Source organism: Pelobates fuscus, chromosome 4 (genome assembly GCF_036172605.1).
Source record: "Pelobates fuscus isolate aPelFus1 chromosome 4, aPelFus1.pri, whole genome shotgun sequence".
Lineage (NCBI taxonomy): Eukaryota > Metazoa > Chordata > Amphibia > Anura > Pelobatidae > Pelobates > Pelobates fuscus.
In genome coordinates this window covers 166,369,161-166,395,251 of record NC_086320.1, presented here as the reverse complement: position 1 = coordinate 166,395,251, position 26,091 = coordinate 166,369,161, and the positions used below count along the sequence as shown (strand labels likewise).

Here is a 26,091-nt window from a genome sequence, read left to right as displayed (position 1 = left end):
CTAAATATAGACTATAGTGTGTGCCATTTAGGAGTAGGAGAACCCAAGTGCTTCAGTCCAGAGTATCAACCTCGTACAATTTGGTTGACTCTCAGGAATGGAGATCCTCAGGGGACCCTAATTAATAAGACGGTGTTAGAATCCGTATATTCTTCGGGTGTTCTGCTATTTGATGCATGTAAGGCGATATCAAGTGGTAGAAAGCCGTGGAATGTATGTGGGGATCTTAGATGGGAGAGGACGTATGGGTCTAATGATAAATATATTTGTCCCAGTAGTAAAAATAAATATGTGAGTCCTAGATGCCCAAATAAAGACTATAACTTTTGCCCATATTGGTCTTGTGTGGGGTGGGCGACTTGGGGACAGACAGTAGACAAAGACATGATAGTGACTAAGTTGCCGACTAGCCCTTATTGTAAGTCTATGGAATGCAACCCAGTCCATATACTTATAAATAACCCCGACCAGTTCTTAGATAAGTATGGAAATTTATTTGGGTTTCAGATATACGGGACGGGTTTAGATCCTGGGACATTATTGTTTATAGGAATAGAGACTGATACGGTATCCTCCCAGACTCATCAAGTATACCATTCCTTTTATGAAGAGATGAGTACAGATAATAAGATCCCCCATAACGCTAAGAACCTGTTCATTGACCTAGCTGAAAGTATTGCCGGTAGTCTTAATGTTACCAACTGCTATGTGTGTGGAGGTACTAACATGGGAGACCAATGGCCTTGGGAAGCAAAGGAGGTAATGTCCGGTTCTGAGGCAGTTGACCAACTAATATCTACACAAGCCGATTATCATTTGAGTGTTAGAGGTAAATCTGAGTGGAGATTAAAGACCTCCATCATAGGTTATGTTTGCATAGCAAGGAAAGGAATAATGTATAATACTTCTGTAGGAGAATTAACTTGTCTAGGGCAAAAAGCTTATGATGATGATACTAAAAATACAACTTGGTGGTCGGCTTCAAATGTCTCAGAACCATCTAACCCGTTTGCTAGATATGCCAGTTTAAAGGATGTGTGGTTTGATCTATCTATCACATCTACCTGGAGAGCCCCAGCAAATTTGTACTGGATCTGTGGTAAGAAAGCCTATTCGGAGCTGCCACAGGACTGGGAAGGGGCATGTGTGTTGGGTATGCTCAAACCATCCTTCTTCTTGTTACCGATTGAAACAGGTGAGACTTTAGGTGTTAAAGTGTATGATGTGAATCATAGGAAGAAAAGGGGACCCTTAGAGATAGGCACCTGGGAAGATAATGAATGGCCTCCCCAGCGTATTATAGATTATTATGGGCCAGCCACGTGGGCAGAAGATGGTACCTTTGGTTATAGAACCCCTATTTATATGCTCAACCGCATTATAAGATTACAGGCGGTGGTTGAGATTATTACTAACGAAACATCACAAGCGCTCAATCTCCTAGTGAAACATAATACCAGGATGAGGACAGCAGTATACCAGAATAGATTAGCCTTGGATTACCTTTTGGCAGTAGAGGGAGGTGTATGTGGGAAGTTTAACCTAAGCAATTGCTGTCTTCAAATAGATGACGAAGGGCAAGCAATAGCTGAGCTTACTAGCCATATGGTTAAACTAGCGCATGTGCCTACTCAGGTATGGAAAGGGTATAATCCAAGTAGTTGGTTTGGTAGCTGGTATGAGTGGTTTGGAGGGCTTAAGGCAGTGGTAGGTGGAGTCCTACTGATTTTACTGTTGTGTCTACTCCTACCGTGTCTTATACCCTTAGTAGTTAGGTCTGTGCAAAGCCTGATAGAAAATATAGCAGAAAGGAAGGCTGCTGCACAGATAATGGCGATATATAAGTATAAGGCTCTAGATCAAGGAGAACCAATGCAGGAAGATGAATGTTGAAGATTCACATCATAAGATAAGTCTGGTCTGGTTCAAGGTAACTTGCGGTGTAAGCAAAACTAAGGTTATGTGATGCCTCAAGTAATTGTAAAATATCAAGAGGCATCAAAGGGGGGAATGTGGTGGAATCTCGGTAAAAATAAATTTAGTAGGCCGAGATTACCACGTGGCATGTGTACGTGCATATGCTGACGTATCGATCAGTTGGTTGCACGAGGCAAGATACGATCAGTAGTGTACGGAGCATGTGCAAGAATACAGGATATAGTATTCCCCTCCTCCATTGTGCTGGACAAGCCATGCGGTCAAACAGGAAGTTAATTCTTATTTGTGTTGATTGGTTAAGAGAATGTGCGGGTGGAGCTTAATATGGGAGGAGTTATATGCCTATATAAGGAGCCTGCACTATTGTCCGGGGCTCAGAACTTGTGGTATTTTGGTGACGCTAGTCCCTCTGAGTCCCGATCGGTGATCCAATAAAGAATCTCTTCCTTCCTGAAGAAACCTGTGTCCATCTCTCTGTGCTTGGCTTCCGTCAGTTTCTCCGGTATCAATATGCAAGAATTTGCATTGTGATTTTAGAATGTATACCGGTAATTAAATAATGATTTTGCTATGTTATAACTATACTAATACACACACACACACACACAAATATATATATATATATATTTATATACACACACAAATATATATATATATATTTATATACACACACAAATATATATATATATATATATATATATATATATATATATATATATATATATATATATATATATATATATTATTATTATTTATAAAATATTTTACCAGGAAAGATACATTGAGATTTCTCTCGTTTTCAAGTATGTCGTTTTCAAGTATATATATATATATTTGTGTGTGTGTGTTTATATATAAATTTAATTCTAATGTATCATATATAATTATTCTATTTTATATATTATATATTGGAGGACCTGCCTGACAACCCAGGCAGAAATATCAGAGAATTTAATTAGCAAATCCTATTTTTAATCCTGTAAATTTCCAAAACCCAATAAAACCTGCAGATAAGGGGTGCTGTTGTACTTGCGAAACATTGCTGAACACAGACATGACTGTTTTAAAACAATAAAAAGTATAATGACAGTATCATCAGTGAAGCTGCAGTTTTTTGTGAAAAATGCAAAAAATAAATCTGAACACTAAGTTTGGCCAGGGTTTGTGACTAAATGTATTCCTGACACTACGGTATTTAACTAACTCTTTAGGTGACCAGCCCCTCTCCGACTGCATGGGAAAGGTGAGTTTAGGTACCTTTATTCCCACGCCGCGTTGGTCTTGCCGCGGCTTGCCCCACCTCCATGACTAAGATAATCAATCTTGATGACCTCAGACAATCCACTTAGGAAAGCATTAGAAATGCTATTCAAATAGGAAAGCATTGGGAGGCTATTGCACATGTGTGACAAAACGCCACTTTGAGCCAATCGGCATATCCTCATAGAGATGCATTGAATCAATGCATCTCTATAGGGTGCGTTTAGTGTGATGCTGAATGCCAGTGCTGCAGAGAAAGTACCTCTAGTGGCCTTCTTAGTGACTGTCACTAGAAGTGTTACTAGGCAGCAATGTAACCACTGATTTTTCTCTCAGCGTTTACATTCTTGAGCTTCAGGGACATGCTACAGACACCAGAACCACTACATTAAGCTGTAGTGGTTCTGGTGACTATTGTGTCCCTTTAAGTTGTTATGGTGCCAAGACTTAGGAGTGTTCCTTTAAATCAAACTAAGGGCAGTTTGGGTGTTCCTCCTTTTACTGTATGAGAATATAAACAGTGGACAAAAGAAAAAAAAAAGCAAATATGAGAATATGATACACATTTGAATGTATCTATACAACTCTCAGAATAAGTTAAAAAAAAAAAAAGTTAAAAAAAAAAACAAAAAAAAAAAAAACTGTGTGGCTTGTGCAACATAAGATTAGTAACTAAGCCATATAGCTAGTTTTATCTTTAAAAATCCTTCTGATCACAGGAATTCTACATTGCTCAAAATAAATACCTAAATTGTGTGTACGTACACTCACTTTCTGACACTTAATGGCCAAACCATGCAATGTATTAAACACACTATGTTTATTTCCCCTAGTCTTCTGGTTTCAGAACGTTAGCAGGCTGTGTGTGTACACTGTACGTTGCTGTGTTACTACCCAGTAAGCTGCCATTCTACAGCCTGTGCTGTTACTGGTTAATTCATAACGTGCAGAGAGCACCGGTCACATGACAGCTTTCAGCCAATAGTAGTTGAAGAGTCATTCGTGATATCACATGCCATTTTGCAATAGTACTTTAACCCTGTGTCTGCAAGTCAAGCAGGTAAGAAGAACCCCTGCAGCTGCAGCTAGATCCAGTACAATACTGTGTTATAGAGCACAATAACCTCCTGACAAGTGTGTGCACTGTATTTTAATTGCATACCACAGACTGAAAGAGGCAAAATAGACACTTGGTTACATGTTAGCAATCAGTAATCATAGGGGTCACTGGGTCTCCATGTACAAAGGTTAATATATCACCATCATTATGGGTACAAAATACATGCAAGTATGTGGTTCTTTATTTTTGTTTTTGGGGTAATTAGCATTAATGTTGATTCTAGGTAGCACTGTTTTGCACCCATTGCTTTATATAAACTAAAGCAAAGGTCTCATGAAGGTAGAAATCCACCCTTCTCTCAGACAAGTTTCAACAGGGAACAGAGATGGTGAACATATTTATATGAGAGGGAGAGGGGTGGGTGCCTGTCTGTGCAAAACACAAAAAATGTGTGTATCAACAATGTAACAGAACACATTTACAAACAACAGTGTGTGTTCTTAACCCCTAAATGGACCCTATAGTCACCAGAACAACTACAGTTTAATGTAGTTGTACTGGTGTGTATAGTATGTCCCTGCAAGCCTTTTAATGTAAACACTCCCTTTTCAAAGAAATTGTTGTGTTTACTTTCATTTTGGCCTTTTATCCGTCATTATTTGTAAGTTGCACCATTTGCACCTGCAAGGCAACCTAAAGATAGGAGGAAAAACCATTTAAAGCTTTTTTCAATCTGTTCCTTTTCTCTTCCTTATTCCTAAACTTTTCTTCTTTTTCAATCTATTTCAACAAAAATACATAAGGCAAAGTAGGGACTTCCCAGCCTCATGTATTTTTCCCTAGCTTGACCAATCTTGACAAAAGGAACAGAGTTACCTTTGTCAAATTGTGTCACTTATCACATCCATCGCTAGTGATGTCTGGGGAATAATGCATTGTCTCGCTCATCTCAAGACAAAGCTGTGATGGACAGATTCAGGTAAGTAAAACTCACTTTCCCCTGGATCCCATGGCCACCAGACACCAAGCAGTGAAGTTGCCCCAAAAAGTGACTGTAACGGACCGTTTCGCTCACAAGGGGATAAAAACCGGATAGGCGATAATCCCCTTTCCCATAGACCAGCAGCTACTGCAAGCACCAATCTCCCGAACTGCAAACTGTACAAATCTTCCAACACCCGAACTGGAAACACACAAACCCTGGAATAGCTGAACAGGAAGAGCATATAATCCGCTTACACTCCTGGCAGTCAGCATACAATCCAATTCCCCCAATAACGAGACGACACTTCATTTTGAGGGTCAAGCAGAATCTCAGGTGCTGGCACACCCAGCCTGGTTTTTATTACAGTCAGGTACAAACAGAACACACCCAGGGGGAGGTATAAAACAACCAATAACATAATAGTACAGCCCACAGTTTCCCTCCCCTCTGCTTGGGAGATAATTGAGTTTCCTACTATATCTACTCAATTATCTCCAAGCTAAAACGTACACATTTTTATAACTTTAAAACCATACATCACATTCACATAAAAATACATATCCACAATCAATCCATTCAGGGGAACAACATATTAAAAAATGGCATGAATCAGACCAGGGGTTCAAAAGTTAGTAAAAGTATCTTTTGTTCCCCTGGCTGGCAGCATAGAAATCTGGCTCAAACAGGTTTTACAGGGGCCTCTATCCTGGAGACAAAGGGGAAAGTAATCCGATTATCCAGGGCTAGAGGCAGACTCCATTGAGCACATGGTTGCAAAAAGACATAAAACACTTTCAAATACATAAAGTCACCTTTTACACATAACACACAGACATTTCACATATCCCCAGATAGCTGGGATCTGAACACACAAAACTACCGAATAGCGCTCAGATCCTATTCACACAGTTCAATTGCCATGGAGCTAAAGTCTTTCCCATAGTCTTTCATTATATGAATAGGCTCCATGGCATAGCTATCTGGGGGTATCACCGCTCACACAGGGCAAGTACCGAATGGCCCCACTGTGTTTAAAGGGCCAGAATGAGTGACATGCACTCTATTAGGGCCGAATACGTTTTTTAAAAGGGCCCAATCTCCCAGGGCCATAGTCCAAAGGCAGAAGGCGGGCAACCAGGCTCCTCCAATGCAATGTGGCGAGATTGGTCTTGTCACATCTCTCCCCTTTTCCAAACAGACTAACAGGGTACCTGACCTCCTGCCGGTCAGTGCCCTTGTTAGTCCAGCAGCCCACCCACAAAGCAGAAAAAACAGTACAGCCCACCCACAATAAATGGTTACTACACCTGGGTAGAAGAGAAACTTTTCCATGTCCAGGTGCCTCACCACGGCTGTGTGGGGGACTGGTAGGCTGCCTTGGTGGGTTGCTGAGTGGGCAGAGACCAGCGGTACTCTGTCCTGGTGCCAGTACTACCACAGGAGTAGTCTGGTTGGAGCCTGGTTGCTGGAGACCGACTGTCTCCCCTTTAGCTGCACAGCTCTGCTGCTGGAGACCGACTGTCTCCCCTTTAGCTACACAGCTCTGCTGCTGGAGACTGACTGTCTCCCCTTTAGGTGCACGGCTCTGCTGCCGGAGGGGGAGACTGACTGTCTCCCCTTTAGCTAAACAGCCCTGTCGTGGGGGGGTAAGTTCAGAGACCACGGTCCCATCTGCACAGCTGTGGGGCTTACAGTCTCCCCCTGGTACATTAAGATGTCGCTGGGGAGAGGGGATACCAAGCTCCTCTCCCGATAGAACACTCTGCCGCTGGGGAAAGGAGACTGAGCTCTCTATTCCCTGCCCATTAATGATCCGCCGCTGGGGAGAGGTGGTAGCAAGCTCCTCTCCCATACATACTTTCATCCTCTGTGGAGGGAGACCGACTGTCTCTGCCCCCAATACAGTGTCCTGCTGCTGGGGAAAGGAGACTGGGCTCTCTATTCCCTGCTGGACACTCTGCCACTGGGGAATGGAGACTGGGCTCCCAATTCCCGGCACATCACTCGGCCGCTGGGGAATGGAGACTGGGCTCCCAATTCCCGGCATATCACTCGGCCGCTGGGGAATGGAGACTGGGCTCCCAATTCCCAAAAAATCACGCTGCTGCTGGGGGGCAGGAACAACTACCTCTGCCCCCTGCAACTCAGCCTGCCGCTGGGGAGGGAGGACGCTGCTCTCCTCTCCCTGCATTTCACACTGCCTTCCCAGCATATCACTCTGCTGCTGGGGGGCAGAAACAACTACCTCTGCCCCCTGTAACTCAGCCTGCCGCTGGGGAGGAAGGACGGCTCCTTCTGCTCCCTGCGGTACACACTGCCGCTGGGGAGGAAGGACGGCACCTTCTGCTCCCTGGGGTACACACTGCCGCTGGGGAGGAAGGACGGCACCTTCAGCTCCCTGGGGTACAATCTGCCGCTGGGGAGGAAGGACTGCACCTTCAGCTCCCTGGGATACACACTGCCGCTGGGGATCCTCACAGGACCAGTCTAGGATATCTGCTACCTCGGGTACCGCTGGTTGCTGTTGGGAAGGAGGACCGGTTGTCTCTTCCCGGGCCTCATTGATGAGTCGCAGGTAATCCCCCTCCAGGTTCCATTCTTTGGCGACCAAATACTGTAGGTCTGCCTCGAGGTCAATAGCGCTAGGGAATCCCAGCATGTCTTCTCGGTCGTAACACAGGTCCCAAAAACGAGAGTCGGTAGCTTTCCCAAAGTCCTCATCGTCAATATTATCCCAAAATCGGCCAAGGTCAGTGTAATCTCCGCCTTCTGGGAACTCATACTCTGCCATCTCGGGGACACACTGAGCTGCGTACCATTGTATCGCCTGGTATGCGTCGTCTAGCGCCAGTTCTGCATATACTAGAATCTCGAGTCTAGTCATCCACGTTTCTTCGGTCTGTTTTCTCAGGAGGGGCATCCGCTCTGCCATTCGAGCCAGGATTCGCTGCCTTCTGCTGCGGCGCCGATCCCCTCGCGAATACTGTACTTCCTCTAGGGCTTCGTCCCACAACCTGGCTCTGACAGCTTCTCTGTACATCAACATGTCCTTCTCTGAGACTGCTCCAGACCCCAGGACGCAATCTATCTTGAAACTTCTCCTCCATTTTCTGAGTTCCTTTGTAGATAGGGTCGCTGTACGGGTACTAGCGTTGCCCTCAATTTGTAATCCAGGAATGGTGTTGTCTGTAGCTGTCCCTCTGGTTGTAGGAACGATCCCGCCGCTTGCCACCCGCCGCTTGCCACCAACCGTTTCGCTCACAAGGGGATAAAAAACATTTAGGCGATAATCCCCTTTCCCATAGACCAGCAGCTACTGCAAGCACCAATCTCCCGAACTGCAAACTGTACAAATCTTCCAACTCCCGAACTGGAAACACACGAACCCTGGAATAGCTGAACAGGAAAAGCATATAATCCGCTTACACTCCTGGCAGTCAGCATACAACCCAATTCCCCCAATAACGAGACGACACTTCGTTTTGAGGGTCAAGCAGAATCTCAGGTGCTGGCACACCCAGCCTGGTTTTTATTACAGTCAGGTACAAACAGAACACACCCAGGGGGAGGTATAAAACAACCAATAACATAATAGTACAGCCCACAGTTTCCCTCCCCTCTGCTTGGGAGATAATTGAGTTTCCTACTATATCTACTCAATTATCTCCAAGCTAAAACGTACACATTTTTATAACTTTAAAACCATACACCACATTCACATAAAAATACATATCCACAATCAATCCATCCAGGGGAACAACATATAAAAAAATGGCATGAATCAGACCAGGGGTTCAAAAGTTAGTAAAAGTATCTTTTGTTCCCCTGGCTGGCAGCATAGCAATCTGGCTCAAACAGATTTTACAGGGGCCTCTATCCTGGAGACAAAGGGGAAAGTAAAACAATTATCCAGGGCTAGAGGCAGACTCCATTGAGCACATGGTTGCAAAAAGACATAAAACACTTTCAAATACATAAAGTCACCTTTTACACATAACACACAGACATTTCACATATCCCACGATAGCTGGGATCTGAACGCACAAAACTACCGAATAGCGCTCAGATCCTATTCACACAGTTCAATTGCCATGGAGCTAAAGTCTTTCCCATAGTCTTTCATTATATGAATAGGCTCCATGGCATAGCTATCTGGGGGTATCACCGCTCACACAGGGCAAGTACCGAATGGCCCCACTGTGTTTAAAGGGCCAGAATGAGTGACATGCACTCTGTTAGGGCCGAATACGTTTTTTAAAAGGGCCCAATCTCCCAGGGCCATAGTCCAAAGGCAGCAGGCGGGCAACCAGGCTCCTCCAATGCAATGTGGCGAGATTGGTCTCGTCACAGTGACACAGACGCTTTAATAGCCTGGAAGAGATTTGGGCTGAATTTGCACTTGGAATTTTCAGCTTTTATAGATCAAACCTCCTAGTGTATCTTTGAATATATCTTGAATGAATCATACATAGCAGATAAACTTCTTGCATTTCATCAGATTAATTCTAATATAATCCATTTATTGGCATGGTATCAGGTGGATTTTAATTCACAATCAATCATTGTGTGCTAACCAAGGGACACATCTACCACTATAGTGACTGTGCTATCCAGACATCTCATCTTAACAGTGAGATTCTGCAAGGCTGGGACTAGATTGGATTGTGATTATATGTTCTCTGTTTAGGGGCACTCTTTTAGATAACTTTTCCCACATATAATTTTCTGTTATTTTATAGCAGACTACACTAGCCCCATCCACTTTGGGGCATTACTTAGGTGGGCACTACTTGTGGAATTCCCATAGATACCGTTAGACCGTACTGATACATTGTATATATGCGCTACTTGAGCAAGTGTACCGTGCAGACTACAGTTACGATTCTCTGGTGTGCCGTATGTATCAGATTGATGTTTTGAGATTAAAATAGATATTGTTAGCTTACAATAAGAAACTATACTTTTGCTACGTTTGGCTAACATATCGTACATTGTGTACAGCCACCATTTTAGGGACATATCTACTTCACCGTTTTCGGTGACCTGTGCCCCCGTCTTTTTTCTACGTATTTTGTCCTTTCACTTCCCGTTTGTACATACTCCTCGCTTAGTACTTGTAAGTTTAAGTCATCTTTTCTGCCTCAGTTATCCATCACTGCGGCAGGGATGACCATTGATTTTGTCATTACCAGTGTGTGTTTTTAGATTTATTTAATAAAGGATTTTTATTGATTTTTTCTGACATTACACAGGGACAGAACTGCTCTCTTGTTTCTTCGTATAATTCACAATCAAGATATTTTCCTGGAAATAAGACATCTTGCCTGCAGCAGAGGAGGCTGTGTGAGTCCGGACCCGAGTTGAAATGATAATAAAGACTGTATGCAGGATAAGAGTGTGCAAAGCCACGTGGTGTTAATCCTTACTAGTGTTGCCATCTTTCGCAGCTGGCTACGGGAAGAGGTTGATGTCCATGAATTGTGACCAATCAGAACAGACAGGTGCGTGCTTCAAGAAATATACATGAATAAGGTTTTACATCTGTTAAGAGAGGCAACATGGAAAGAATATTATTGAAATTAAGATCTATAAAAGAGACTTTATTAATCATAAAAGAGAAACGTCTTTTTTTTTAGCTGCAAATAGTTTTGGTGATAAATTGTGCAATAGTGCTAGACAAATTAATAGCAAATTTATGTCTTTACATAAATAATCAATGTAAAACATTTGCTGTCTTTCAATCTGACTGTAAGAGACTGTCATATTGCCCTCAAACACAGCATCTGACTCAACTTATTTTCTGGTCTTTCTCAGGAACTTTTTATTTTGTATTAATAAGTGAGAATGTCTGTACATCTGCCTGTTCACCCAGCATGCTTGCATTTTGCCTGATATTTTCTTTGATCTGTCTCAAAAAATTTTTTATTGGACAGATCTGTAAGGATTTCTGTACATCTTCCTGTTCACTCAGCTCTAAAACCAGATGTTACCTCAGCCGCTACTTCTCCCTTGGCTGAAATCACAGATGATCTCAGCCACTGCAATGCTTAACAAAAGGGAAGCATTGAAGGCTAATGCGCATGCATAGCAATCGCCACTCAGTCAGTTTCTCTTTATAGTAATGCACTGGCTCAGTTCATCTCTGTGGAAAGCTTTTGGCATCTTCATGTAGAGCGTGAAGAAGCTGATTTTTGGTCCTCAAAAGATTGCAAGACCACTCCAGAAACCTTATTAGACATCCACTATATTTCCACCTTAGGAAACAGTGTAAACGTTTCCTCTTCCCATTGCTGAGACAGTAGGAAAATTACAGGCTACACGGCAATAGCAATACAAAATCAGAGTTTTATTGTCAGATGAGCCTTTTTGTAAAACATATGTTTTGGCTTCACTGCCTTAAAGGAACTATGTATTCCTAATACTATAGTGCCCTAGTCACCATTTAGGTGAGTGGGCTCACTGCCAGGGTTGAAAAGGGGAGTTTACTTACCTTTTCTCCCTCTCAGCGCTGGTTTCCGATGATGATCTCAGCCAATCTAGTCCTCTCTGAGACCATCTTATTAAAATTGTGGACTTTTACATCTCTATACATTTCAAATGTCAAGCAGTTGTGTATTTTAACATTATACAGAACCCAAAGCCATTTTAGTATGGTCTTGTCAAAAAGATTGATCATATTGTAAAGCCTGTTAACTTAAAAAGACACTATAGTCACCAAAACAACTACAGCTTAACTACAGTTCTGGTGGGTATGATCATTGCCTTCAGGCATTTTTATACAAAGACTGCCTTTTCTCAGAGGCAGTGTTTACATTGCCCCTAGGGACACCTCCAAGTGGCCACTCCTCAGATGGGCACTGGAGGTGCTTCCTGGCTCAGGGCTGCACAGTAGGCAGCAGTGCCGTTCAGCGTCTCCACGCTCTGCATGGGGGCGCTAAATTTTCCTTATAGAGATGGATTGATTCAATGAATCTCTATGAGAAGGTGCTGATTGGCCAAAATGACGCTTGGCTCTGCCCCCTTTGCCGATTTCAGTCAATCCAATGCGTTCCCCATGGGAAAGCATTGGATTGGCTAAAAATTGCCAATTCTGATGATGTCACCAATGGGGCTAGCTCCGGCAGACCCGCGCGGCACTGGAAATAAGGTGAGTTTTAATTGCTTTTAAGGGGTGGCAAGCATCCTAAATGGTGGGTTAAACACTATAGGGTCAGGAATACATGTTTGTGTTCCTGACCCTATAGTGTTCCTTAAATTGAAAATGTCGATACAACAAACATAAATAAGATTTAAACAAGGACCAAAACAGCTTTAGCTTAATAAGGGTGGGTTTGGTGTATCGATCATGCCCCCTGCAGTCTCACTGCTCAATTATCTGCCATTTAGGAGTTGAACCACTTTGTTTATTCAGCTATAGCCACATCTCCCCTGGCTGAGATGCACACAACTTTAGCTACATACTTCCTAAAAAATTATCATATGTGTTTAGCTTCCCTTATTGCACAGTATGTTTGATTTAGAATTTTGTATCTCCTGCTCTGTTAATAGCCTGAAACAGCCTCCTGTGTGTGATTAAAGTTCAATTAACAGAGCATAAAAACTTCGTTCCTGTTTGAAAATGAAACCTTTTTTCATGGAGGCATTGTGAGTCGCAGCCATGAGAGGTATGGTTAAAGGACCACTATAGTGCCAGGAAAACAAACTTGTTTTCCTGGCACTATAGTGCCCTGAGGGTGCCCCCACCCTGATGGCCCCCCTCCGGCCGGGCTGAAGTTGGAGGAAGGGGATAAAAACTTACCTTTCTCCAGTGTCGGGCTCCCTCGGCGCTGGGGACTCTCCTCCTCCTTTGGAAGTCATCGGCTCAATGAGACAGCCACTAGAGGCTGGATTAACCCATATGTAAACTAAGCAGTTTCTCTGAAACTGCTATGTTTACAGTAGGCAGGGTTAACCCTAGAGAGACCTGGCATCCAGACCACTTCATTGAGCTGAAGTGGTCTGGGTGCCTATAGTGGTCCTTTAAGGCTGCATAAATGGCAGAGAATTGTGCAGTGAAATTGCAGGGGCAAGATCTATACACCAAAACTGCTTCATTAAGCTGAAGTTGTTTATGTGCTTATATTGTCTCTTTACAATTACAGGTTTCTTCGTTGCACAGGAAATAATATCTTGACTGAAAACTCCAAGCTAGGGTCACCCACTCTAAAACTAATGTTTTAGCCCTTGAGCCTAAAAGGATCTCCCACATTAACATCAATGTTTTTGCAACTGCACCAAAAAGCCTTAGCCTGTTTGTATAAATAAACTTGTTGACTTCAGAAAAACCAAGTGCATCTATCTGAAAATCCACATATTTCTATTCCTGATCATTCGGTTAGCAAATCTACAGCCAAAATAAACTTTACCTTTTCCATTCATTTTTGTATGTCCACACAAAAACAAGGACACTGTGTTAAGTAAAGATGATGATGTAAATTAATGACTTGGACCCCAGCACTTTGGTTATATTACGGGACCACTGTATTCAACTCTGGATCATGCTGCACCTTGTGTGCCAGACCCTGTTAATTTCCTGTTTTTATCCCGGAATGTAAAGGGAAGCGAAAGTAGTTCAAGACCATGGAAGTAGGTCAACTGGTGATGCTTAAAGATGGTGGGTGGGGTGCTGCTCTGACTTGTTGGGCTCTGCACACTTAACCCCATGAGATGCCATGCTCTGTTCAAAACCAGCTGCATCTTTAGTCATCAACAAAGGGCAATATAATCATATATATATATATATTTATTTTTCTAACGCACATTTAAAAATATAAATAGTCCTTACAATGTCATTTGTAATAATTTTTTAAGCAAAAATGTTTTTGTTTTTGTCACAACTTTTTTTCTTAATAATTGGTTTATTCACTAAACTAGAAATTGTAGCGAATTCATAAAGGAATTGCAAGTTATAAAGGAGCTTTAGTACGTTATTACAATGTAGTCGTTCTTATGCTGAATAATGTGATGGTTTTTTTTTCCACTTATACTACTCATATAACACCAAATCCGTCAGCTGGCTCTCATTCCCACACTAATTTACATTTTTAAATATCTTACCTAATATAGCACTACAAACTTGGAGGATAAAAGATAATGACAGTGGAAGAATTGACAGAGGATCCTTGCAAACTTAAAATATTTTGGATGAGAAAAATATAACTACCTACAGAAGGTTATATATATATATATATATATATGCTAAAATGTCCCTTAAATATGGACATTGAAATACATAAATCTCAACCTTTGATGAGATTATCAAGATGTGATGAGCTGTTTGCTATCACATGTTCACATAGAGGTCATCTCACCAGGCTTCTCCTCAGAACATCTTTCTTATTTGACTTGGTGGGGACATCCAGGGTAGCCTAAATAATTCATCTAAACTAAGTTGCTTTGGTGCATGGAGGTCCTGGGTGTCATCTTACCTTAACAGTTTAAACTGTTTAAATATAATTTAACCCCAAAGTGGTCTAGATGACATATCTTCAACCTGAGTTCCTGGTTTCAATGAGGAAAACTCAGACTTTGCACCAGTAATAGGCTGACTGTGTTAACCCTGTCAATGTCCAGGGTTCTAGGCAGGGGCCCGAATCTATTTAATGGAAATTAATTTGTGTCTGGACAAGTAGATTTGGCAAATTTACAAACCCCTGGGAGGGGCTCAGGCTTTGAGGCTGGAAAAGCCCTGTTTTTTTCCCTCCAAACTCTCAAAAGCAGTTTGAAGAAGACTGGAGTGACTACTGACAATTTTCCCTGTAGTGATTATGGCACTTTAAGTTATTTTCTTTCCCTAATCTTGTTTTTTCTCTCTTTTCTTCTGATTTTCTTTCTCTTATTTTCTAGGTGACGAGTTTCCTATATTGGATGCCTTTAATACTGTCTATTGTTTCATTAAAATGGTTATATATTTTGCCCAATATTGTTACGCATTGCCAGCCCTCTTGTTTTCATATCCTTTCTACCCATTCCTTTCAAAAATATATGTGTGGTTTATATTTTAATTTCAGACAAAATGAACGTTAGAATTGAGAGACATGGGACAATTCTGACAATCGGCATCAACAGGCCCGAAGCCAGGAATGCAGTTAACCCTCAGACAGCTGCTCAGCTTGTTCATGCCTTTAATGAATTTGAGAAGGATACATCCTTAACTGCTGCTATACTTCACGGAATAGGTAAGTAATCACTTACATCAAGGCTTGACAAATCCCAGATGCCAGGTCGCCATGGTGACTAGCAATTTTAGCCTGGGTAGTTGTCAGCCCATTCCCTCTGAGGTGGGCTGCTGGCTGGGGTAGAAGGAGGTGGGCGGCAGTCTGGGGGAGAGTGGAGGCAGGAGGCTGTAAGGAATGGAGTCAGCGAGGGGACTGTACTCTTCTTGCTCTGTTCCCTTGCGTGCCCTGCAGGGAGCTGGAATCACTAAAGGGCATGCAAAGGAGAAGAGCAGGAAAATGACAGCAGCCCCAATTGATCCTAGGAACAGGATCCCCACTGGACCCCAAGGAAAGCCAATCCACTCCAGCTCTCCCAAAGGTAGGGCGGGTGGACTTAAATTTAATTAAAACAATTATTAATTTTTGAGTGTATAAAAGCATGTGTGTGTCTATCAATGACTGTGTGTGCGTCTGTGCAGCACTGAGACAGGAAGCACGTTTGTGGTCATCTGAGTGACTGCCACTAGAGGTGTTACTAGGCAGCAAACTAAACACTGCATTTTCTTTGAAAAGGCAGTATTTACATTGAAAAGCCTGCAGTAACAGGCAGTAGACACCAGAACCACTACATTTCTACATAGTCACATACAACCCACATTGTTCTCTATGTAGGCACAATTTGAGTGCATACAGGATAATGTATATGTGAGAGGATTATCCAATATGTGAGGAAAGTATCAATGGTACACATTCAAAAATGCTATTTATATATAACACTGTTTTTCTTATCTGTAATGCTTGGTAGTGAAATGGTTCAAGCCAGTAAAATGGTCTGTGAATTTAGGATTGCGACCATCTTGAAAGCTTTTGCCCCATGGCATGTTAACAGCACAGGATTACTTTGAATGTTTGCATCTCGCTATATTATTGGCAAAATGCTTCAACAGCTTCAGATAAAAAGAACAGGGTAGTGTTTATTTTCAATGAGTAAAGGAAATACTTATTTTTGAAGCGATAGTGCCAGGAATATCCCTTTAAGATCCCTTTAAACGTGTGTTGGCAGAAGAAAAAAATCGGAAAAAAAGCATTTCCTTAAATGGATGCTTCTCATAGTGAAGAAGTGAAACGAATAAGAAGTATTAGTACCTGCTCACAAGGTAGCATCCTTCCAGAGTGGGGATTCACAAATTCACAAATCTTTCACCACCCCTGATCTCCCTTGAGTATCTTTGACAGCTTTGTTCACTTAAATCTTCAGCTGTTAAACTAAGAGTTCTGAGTTGATCTAGCTATTGAACCCTTAGCCATTATGGCTTGATAGATCAATGAGCACTTCTCTGTCTGTAACTTAAGTAATTATAGTCGTACTGTATGGTCAGACCATAATGCCATTTCATTAGAGCTGAAACAAAACATATCTGAAGGAAAAATAACTAATTGGTGCATGAACAACCTTATTTTAAATGACAACAAAGAAATAAAACAAATTAAAGAGAAAATTAAGGAATATTTCCTACACAATAATAACAAGGAAGTATCAGCACCTATAGTATGATGTACCTTTAAGTATGTAATAAAGGGTCACCTAATAAAAATAGGAATGCAAATTAAAAAGAAAAACCCAACATATCTTCCGGATCTATAAAACTAGCAGAAAGATAAGGAATCTCCCACAATCATTTTGACCCAGATGATATAAAATATGCATATACCGGTAAATAAAATAATAACCGAAGATGGCCCTCAAATATCTCCCCCAAAAATAGGAGAGGCATTTAATAATCCAGATTTAAATAATGATATTATTGAACCAGGTAAACCTAATGAGATGAAAACTATTACAAAAGAACAACTTAAAGAATTAAACATACCTTTTACAGTAAGATAAATGTCATTAGCTATAGATTTATTTAAAAAAGACAAAGCTCCTGGCCCAGACGGGTTCCCAAATATATTCTATAAGATATTTAAGAATGAAATAATGGAAGAGTTGACTAATACATTTAATGAGATGGTAAAACAAAAAACTATGCCGGAAGCGATGCTATATGAAAATATTGTCCCTAGTTTGAAACCTGAAAAAGCTCCGGAACTAATATCAAACTATAAACCAATTTTGCTGGTAAATTCGAATACACAAATATATGCATCGATATTAGCCAATACAATACAAAAGATAATGATGAACTTGATCGATTTAGACCAGACAGGACTCATAAAAGGAAGATCCTCTGTAAATAACATAAGAAGAATGATGGATATCTTAGACAATGTAGACAGATCAGGAATCCCATTTGTGGCCCTATCTCTAGATGCTAAAAAAGTATTTGATAGGGTCAGATGGGACTACCTGAAGTCAATATGTAAAGAACGAGGACTGACTGGTTAGATTTATGAAGCAATATGGACATTATATGCAGGCCCTAAAGCAAGAACGATGGGGGGGATATCTTCATATTCAGGGTGACTAACGGTACTAGACAGGGGTGTCCCCTGTCCCAATTATTATTTGTATTGTCCGTTGAGTCTCTAGCAGATGATATTAGAAATAATAAAAAAAATGAAAGGGTTCGTAAGTAATAAGAGAGAATATAAGATCTCTTTGCGGATGATGTTCTTATAACACTGGAAGATCCACTATCTTCACTGAAAGAATTAATGAGAAGTATAGTTGAATATAGTAAACAATCTTAACTATAAATTAAATATAGACATTGATTATAGATAAAAATCTAAGCTCAGACATTAAAAATAAATAAAATAAAGAGCACATATGAGTTTAAATGGGCAAAATAACGAGATTCAATATCTGGGTATAAATTTAACAAGAAACCCTAGAAAAATAATGGAGAATAATGTACTGTTCTTAATTAAACAAATGAATAAACAACTTAATATCGTCAAGAACTCTTATCTTGGTTACGAAGAGTAAATATAATTAAAGCCTATGTTTTTCCAAAATGACTATATATCTTACGAATGATACCTTTAAAAATACCAAAACTTTAGTTAACAATGATCTAATCCTACTTTAATACATTTATTTGAAAAAAAATTATCTAGAATAAATTTTAAAACATTATCTTTAAGATTTAAAAACTGGGGACTGGGCTTCCCAAATATATTCCAATTAAATGAGGCATGCATAATTTCTCATATAATAAATAACCTAAGACAGGAGGCAATAGAGGAACCATGGTACCACATAGAAATAGCAAGTATGGGAACCAATGATATTTTAAAAAAAATCTGGAATTTAAATAAAAAACAAGTAAAATCGTTGATAAAATCTTCAATAATAATGAAAGATATGTACCCAGTATGGGATAGCATAAAAGATAAGTTGGATATTCAAGTAAAACTGATGGATGAACTTCCAATTGAAGCTATAGAGATAAACATGGAGAATCTAGACATGAGGAAGTGGAAAGAAAGGGGGATAAAAAACAAAAAGGGGAGCTTATAAAAAAAACAAAGATATGTTATCATTTGAGCAACTTAAAAAAGATTGGAAGTTATCACCAACAGAAAACTTTTCATATTTATGAAATAAAAATAAAAAGTTTTCTAACAAAACATAGGAAAACCAATCCAACAGACCAATCAATTTTTTTTGTTAAAATGGCAAAAGAAAGCGGGGGGTGTGGCCGACCGAGCAGCAGAGAAGACGTGTTTACACAGAGCTCTGTCCCAGAAATCAGAAAAGACGATCTAAACGCGGATTCCAAATCCCAAAACACGCTAAGCGACAACCGCCCTCGTACAGAAGGCTCCATGGGGCGAAAGCACAAAAAATCTTACCGTCCAGAGGCTCCAAAAATGCAGGATATCAGATTATCCTTTGAGAGGCCTACACCACAGGCCCGAGCCAAAATGGCTCCCGACCCGCCTAGCGAAGATGAGGCCTTGGAGACTTACCAAGAGGAAGAGGAAACCCCGGCCTCACAGTCGGAAGGGACCCCCTCTAATGAGTCAGTCAGATGAGGATTCCTCTCCAGCGACGAAAATAGATATTAAAAATCTCCTGCTGGATATGCGACCTGTGTGGAAGGCTGACCTCCTAGACACACGCACGGAAATAGGGACCCTCAAACAACGAGTCACGGAGATCGAGACAAGAGAATCTGCCAGAGACCAGAGTGTGCAAGACGCCCACAATAAGCTGCAAGCATTAACTGAACAAGTAAGCAAACTTACCAAATCGCAGCTAGTGATGGAGTCCAGACACAGACGGAAGAACATCCGCCTCCGAGGAATTCCGGAACACATTGATGGGGACGCAGTACTACCCTTCCTCAGACGCTTCATAACCTCACTGGGTATAGGGGGCCACTCAAATCCAGAGACACTAACGTCAGCGTTCCTGGTCCGCAAATCAGCGGCTGCCCCAGCTGACGCCCCAAGAGATGTAATAGCCACGACAAAAGACATCACAATCCGGTCAGGGATCATGGCCAAATCGAGGGAGATGGGCACCATACGCTTCGAAGGATGTGATATTGCCATATACGGAGACCTCCCATTTGCCGTCCTCGCAGTCAGGAGACAGCTAACGCCAGTGGCCCAGCAGCTAAGAGAGGCGTGAATCAGATATCGGTGGGGGATAGATGGCTCCCTCCTGGTAACACACGGCAACGATGTACTCACCCTCTCCTCTCCGGAGAATAAAGAGACTTTCCTCCAGAAGTTGACTCCGAGCAAGAATATCCCAGCGACAATACAAAAGCCGGGAACTGACACACAGGGTCCCACCAGAGTTCGCCCTTTAAACCCACTGACTAGACTCCTAGTAAAACCACGCCACCTGTAGAGAGACCACACACATAGCGGCCTTTAGTAATTCCCAGCGGCCCTTAGTAATTCCCAGTAGCCAAACGACGAGACACACAACAGTGGCCCAGCATTGTCCTTCAACGAACCCTCTGGTGGATAGCACCCATCAGCGGCATCCAACGCAGAATTCTGCTAGAGAGCATGACACATAATAGCTGCACGACATTCCCAATTATGCATACAGGTGGAGACAGGGAAACAGTAGCTTAACCCTCTTATGGGCCTACGACAGTCACGTCAACCAATGGGTATTAGTGGGGCCACATACACAACGACTGAAGGATCCCCCTATCTCCACACATAAGGCTCAATACGACCAAAATACAAGGGCACCTTTGGACTGCCAATATTCCACATATCGCCCACTCACAGTTTATTGTTCCAGATTTAATATGTGAACTTTATCACTTCTTGTATTATGTGAACGTTATCATTTTTTATATTTTGTTCCAGATGTATTTTGCATTTTCCATTGTGAAAACTCCAATAAAATACAAATTTAAAAAAAAAATGGCAAAAGAAAAAAGAGTTATACAACGATAACTAAAACAATGCATTTAATTTCTCTATATACCAAACATAATGAAATTCTGGCTATAAAATCCTGGAATAAAGATCTACAGTTAGAAATAGGAAATAGAGAATTGTCTAAAATGCTAACTCAAACAAGCAAAGCCATTCATTAACAAGAACACAATGTGTGCTGGCACTCAATTACGCAAGGTGCAGGTATTCGAGGTTTAACCCCACAACAACCTCCTAATCTCAATCATAAACAAATATGAATACCGCACTCAAAGAGATTTTTGGCAATAAAACTTATTGCTAATCCTGCTTTTTATTTCAAAATATTTATTGTATTGATTTTAGATGAATTCATAAAGATAATCGTATTTCCTCATAGTGACACTCATTTCAAACTATTTACATATATATACACACAGAATCCTCCCTCGTCCGTGATAAAGTTCATAATATATAGGTAATGATCCAAAAATAGAAAAAATAGAAAAAATGAGAAAAAATAGAAAAAATATGAAAAATAGAAAAAAGTAGAAAAAATAATAAAATAAAAATAAAAAAGAGAAAAAGAATAATAATAATAATGCAGTCCTGACTAGGTAGCAGTCCAAAATATAGTGCACTATATGTTTCACTTTTTTATGGATGGATCTCACCAATGTATCAGTAGCTGTTTGATGTCCATAGTAGGAGGATGCTGAAGATTACAGATGTAAATGTAGTAGAAGGGGATGAAAAAAGATTCCTGTTCAATGCAAAAGCGGTCACTTCATCATCAGTGTGCTGTATGATCCGGTCAGACTGGCAGGTCGCTGGGCAATCCTGTAAATGGGCCATTCATTGCCTAAACTAAATAGAGGTACAATACAAGTTGGCTAATAGGTGGTACTATGATCCCCTAAAACTATCTAAAATATATTCATCTAGATCATCTGAGTGTTGGAGGTGTGGTAAAATGATATGCATATATGGTGGTCATGCCCTGAAATACGCAAGGTTTGGCAGATGATTTTTAAATGGATAGAGAAGTGGACATCAAAGAAATTAGAGTACTCTTCCGCACCCGCATTTCTACATATAGGATGGCAAAAAATAGAAAAAGACAAGCGAGATCTAATAATCCATACTCTATTAGCAGCAAAATTACATATACCGGTAGCAAAAATTGGAAATCCAATCATCCACCAAAAATAGTAGTGATAAAACTCCAAATTATAAACCAGTGCCAAATGGAACAGTGAATAAATGAACATTTAATTTAAGCAATGATACAAGTTGGGAAGAATGGATAGAAAAGATCAAAAAAGAGTAATAGTAGAAAGGAAAAAGAAAAGAAAAAGATAATAGAAAAAGGAGGACAAATTATATGTAAAATATTGATAATATAGGCAAATAAGTTACTAGAATGTACGCTATAGGGGGAAAAATCATAAGAAATAAATATTTATATAGTTGTGTTATCATTATGTTCCCATAAACTTACTATATGATTAAGGAGAGACCTATCCCGGATATTGAAATTTGGGAAAAAGATATAGATATATAAAAGGGAAAAGAAAAAAGATGAAAAGATAACTTTAAAGAAAATGTAAGGTACCACATTGTATCAGCACTAGTCAATATGATCTGTAAAGTCTGTAGGATAATGAGATATATTGATGTCTTTTTGTTATTTGTTATGTTAAGCAGTCATTGGTTCAAGATAGAATGGGTTGATATTTACTTAATACGAGCACTTTGTCTTTCTGGGACTCTCTATGACGTAATATAGTTATGATAACATTTAGAAGTCAGGAAGACAGAAGAATAATTGTAAATAATTACAATTATTGTTTTCATCATTATATTTATTATTATTATTATTATTATAATTTTTTCTTTTTTTATAAATTTTCTATTTACATTGCTATTAGCCATGATGCTCTGCCTTTCCTCGATCTCAGACTGTATTGTGATATGTGAGAAGCTTTGTTTCTGCCTAAGCATGGTTCTGACTATATGCTCATCGCAAACCACCAGCCAGAAGAACTCTGTGCGTTCCAACATGAAACGCATGCTATTAATGACGACGTCATAGACACACACGAAAGTGGATACTCACCATGCAACACACGCCGGTCCAGATGCCGAGTATTATTCCTCAAGCGCACTAGTATATAAGAAGACTCTCCTGGAACATCCACATTGATCCCTGAGGAAGTCCCAACGAAACGCGTAGGACTTGTGTATACTTTTTTTAAATGTTTTATTTCATTTGTATATTTTATTGATTATCTTCCACCCTGCATGTGTATTTCCAGAGCTTCCTGCTAGCCTTTGAAGTCTGGTCACCACGCTGGTTGTGGAGATATGCTTAATTGTATCTGCTATTCTGTAAGTGCAATGTTGTCTAATAAATTTGTTTAATTTTAATACCATCTGCACTATATTATTCTTCTTTCTGTTACTCTGAGCCATCGGGAAGATGTTGCATGAAGATAATCCATCTACTTTCCTGACCCTATTTATGGAAGAAATGCTTGAATATACATCCATCTAGTGAGTTCTCTACCACCCGCACCCCGATATTTATATTTAACATACTACACCATATATATTTTTTACTTATTTTACAGAATACGTTGTATTGTTTTCTCAGGTTGTATATATATATATATATTTTTATTATTCACCTATTTGGTATTTGGTTACATATATTTTGTATCTATTTATTTTATTTAGTACCCTTTTTTCTTTTTTTCTTTTTGTCTTTACTTAACTTTGAGTGTTTTAATACGGAACACTTTTCCTTAAAGTGTCTATTTGTGTTTTGGGAGCATATATTGAACCATTCTTGTGTACAGGAAGACACTCAATGATATATGATTACATCAAATTGGACTCCATGGATGGATAGATATCCCAATTAATAGCCTCAAAAACGCTCAGAAAGTAATCAAATATCTCCCTTAATTAGCCTTTCCTACTATGTTTGTTTTCCAGTTATAAAACTAATCTTATTGGGAATGTCTTGTTCTTTTAACATATTCATCCTTCCCTTGCGGTATCTTCTCTCAGCGGCCATGCGTCAGTGTACCTGACTCCTGCAATATGTTGATGAACGCCGGCCGCTGCGGATCCATGCCAAATTATAGCCCCTCGTCTGCCCTCGGTGATGACGACGTTGTCGTGCGTGTGACGTCACGCGGGAAACTCGCGCGCACGTTCTGGAGTCAAAGGCTGATTTCGGCCAATCAGATTTGTAAAGGGCTTAATTAAGCGCATTTTTACTTCTCCTCATTGCCCTGTCGTGGTTTCCCTTAGTGGTTGTCTGACCTGTGTCCCAGACCTCGGCAAGTATTCTGACTATTCTTTGGTACGTTAAGTCCGGCCATTCTAAGGCCCAGTAAGACGTTACCTTTTAGTCCTAGGTGTGATACAGTTCTACGTGTTGGATCAATTAGTAATCCTGACAGTTCTATACTTGATATGTTTTATACTCTTATTTCCCGTTATTCTGACATTTAGCGGGTGTTATAATAATTACCATGGACAAAGATTTTGTATTTGTTTTATGTGTCTTCTATGTAATGTATTTATAAAAAAATTGGAAGCATGTCAATAAAGAATACGAAAAGTTAAAAAAAAAATTATAGTCGTACTGTATAATTTCATTTAAATGTAGCTGTAAAATATAATACAGCCTTTAGGTGGCACCAAAATCTGTTTTATTCTAGCCTTTATGTTTACAAGCACCATTTGAAAAATTATAAAATAGTTTTGCATACAAACAATAGGTTAGTAAATTATATTTTAATTATTTCTAATTATAGATAAAACTAATTGTGTGATCTGTATTTAATTACCAATTGAAAATTATTCACAACTATTTATTAATATACATTTGTGTTGTCATTTTATTGACAATAAGCAGTTAAACAGAAATATTTTTATATACTTTAATGCAAATTCTATACACAATATCTAACCATTTCATCTCACTGAAGTGGTAATGTTGCCTGGAGTCTCTTGATGTAATTTCACTGTTCAGTGTGGAATCATTTTTTTAAATTCTCCAGGGAACTGAAGGCACCAGAATCACATTAATGAAAGCAAATGTTTTGGTGCTGGGAATATTCCTTTAAATCTTATTTAAAGGGACAATATAGGCACCCAGACCACTTCAGCTAATTGAAAATGTCCCTTTTGCACTTAGTGCTGCAATGTTAAACTTTGCAGTTCTAGAGATCTACCAGACAGCCACTAGAGGGCTTCCGGAATCGAAACTGACTTTTGGTCCGTTATCTGACACTGGACATCCTCACGCTCTGCATGAGCATCTCTAGCTTCAGGTTTTCCTCATAGGAAAGCAATGATTAATGCTTTCCTATGGAAAAATCCTAACGAGAGTGCAGCCATTACCCCTTCAGCCCCGCGGGAGGGGAGGTGCGAGGAAGGGGGGCTCCTTAGAAACTTATAGTGCCAGGAAAACGGCGTTGTTTTCCTGGCACTATATGATACTTTTAAGTTGGAGGACAGATAACTGTCATTTTACTGATTTGTAAATATTAGTTAATTTGCCTTATAAATAATGTTTTTATTTTTTTATTAGAACAAAGACCTTAATATTTTTAGATAAGCTATTTATATTACATTGTTACATAGTTACATAGTTACATAGCTGAAAAGAGACTTGCGTCCATCAGGTTCAGCCTTCCTCACATTTGTTTTTTGCTGTTGATCCAAAAGAAGGCAAAAAAAATCCAGTTTGAAGCACAATTTTGCAACAAGCTAGGAAAAAAATTCCTTCTTGACCCCAGAATGGCAGTCAGATTTATCCTTGGATCAAGCAGTTATTACCCTACATTGAAAGATTATATCCTTGAATATTCTGTTTTTGCAAGTATGCATCCAGTAGCTGTTTGAACATCTGTATGGACTCTGATAAAACCACCTCTTCAGGCAGAGAATTCCACATCCTGATTGTTCTTACAGTAAAAAACCTTTCCTTTGCCTTAGACGAAATCTTCTTTCTTCCAGTCTAAATGCGTGGCCTCGTGTCCTATGTAAAGTCCGGTTTGTGAATAGATTTCCACACAATGGTTTGTATTGGCCCCGAATATATTTGTATAATGTTATCATATCCACTCTCAGGCGACGTTTTTCTAAACTAAATAGGTTTAAATTTGTTAACCTTTCTTCATAGCTGATATGTTCCATTCCTTTTATTAATTTTGTAGCCCGTCACCGGCACTTTTTCTAGTGCCATAATATCCTTCTTTAGAACAGGTGCCCAAAATTGCACCGCATATTCAATA

General features: G+C 40.0%; 1 protein-coding gene across 2 annotated transcripts in view; it reads left to right on the top strand.

Moving 5' to 3' along the window:
* Positions 1-4,188: 4,188 nt before the first annotated feature.
* LOC134607930 (enoyl-CoA hydratase EchA19-like) overlaps positions 4,189-26,091 on the top strand; it is a 92,916-nt gene continuing 71,013 nt past the window's right edge. The window contains exons 1-3 of one of the 2 annotated variants that reach the window (XM_063450525.1): positions 4,208-4,258; positions 10,496-10,744; positions 15,293-15,460. In XM_063450525.1, the coding sequence (XP_063306595.1) occupies positions 10,711-10,744; positions 15,293-15,460 (202 nt within the window). In that variant the 5' untranslated portion in view covers positions 4,208-4,258; positions 10,496-10,710. Of the gene's footprint in view, positions 4,259-10,495; positions 10,745-15,292; positions 15,461-26,091 lie in introns of both variants that reach the window. The other variant, XM_063450526.1, reaches the window with a different exon arrangement.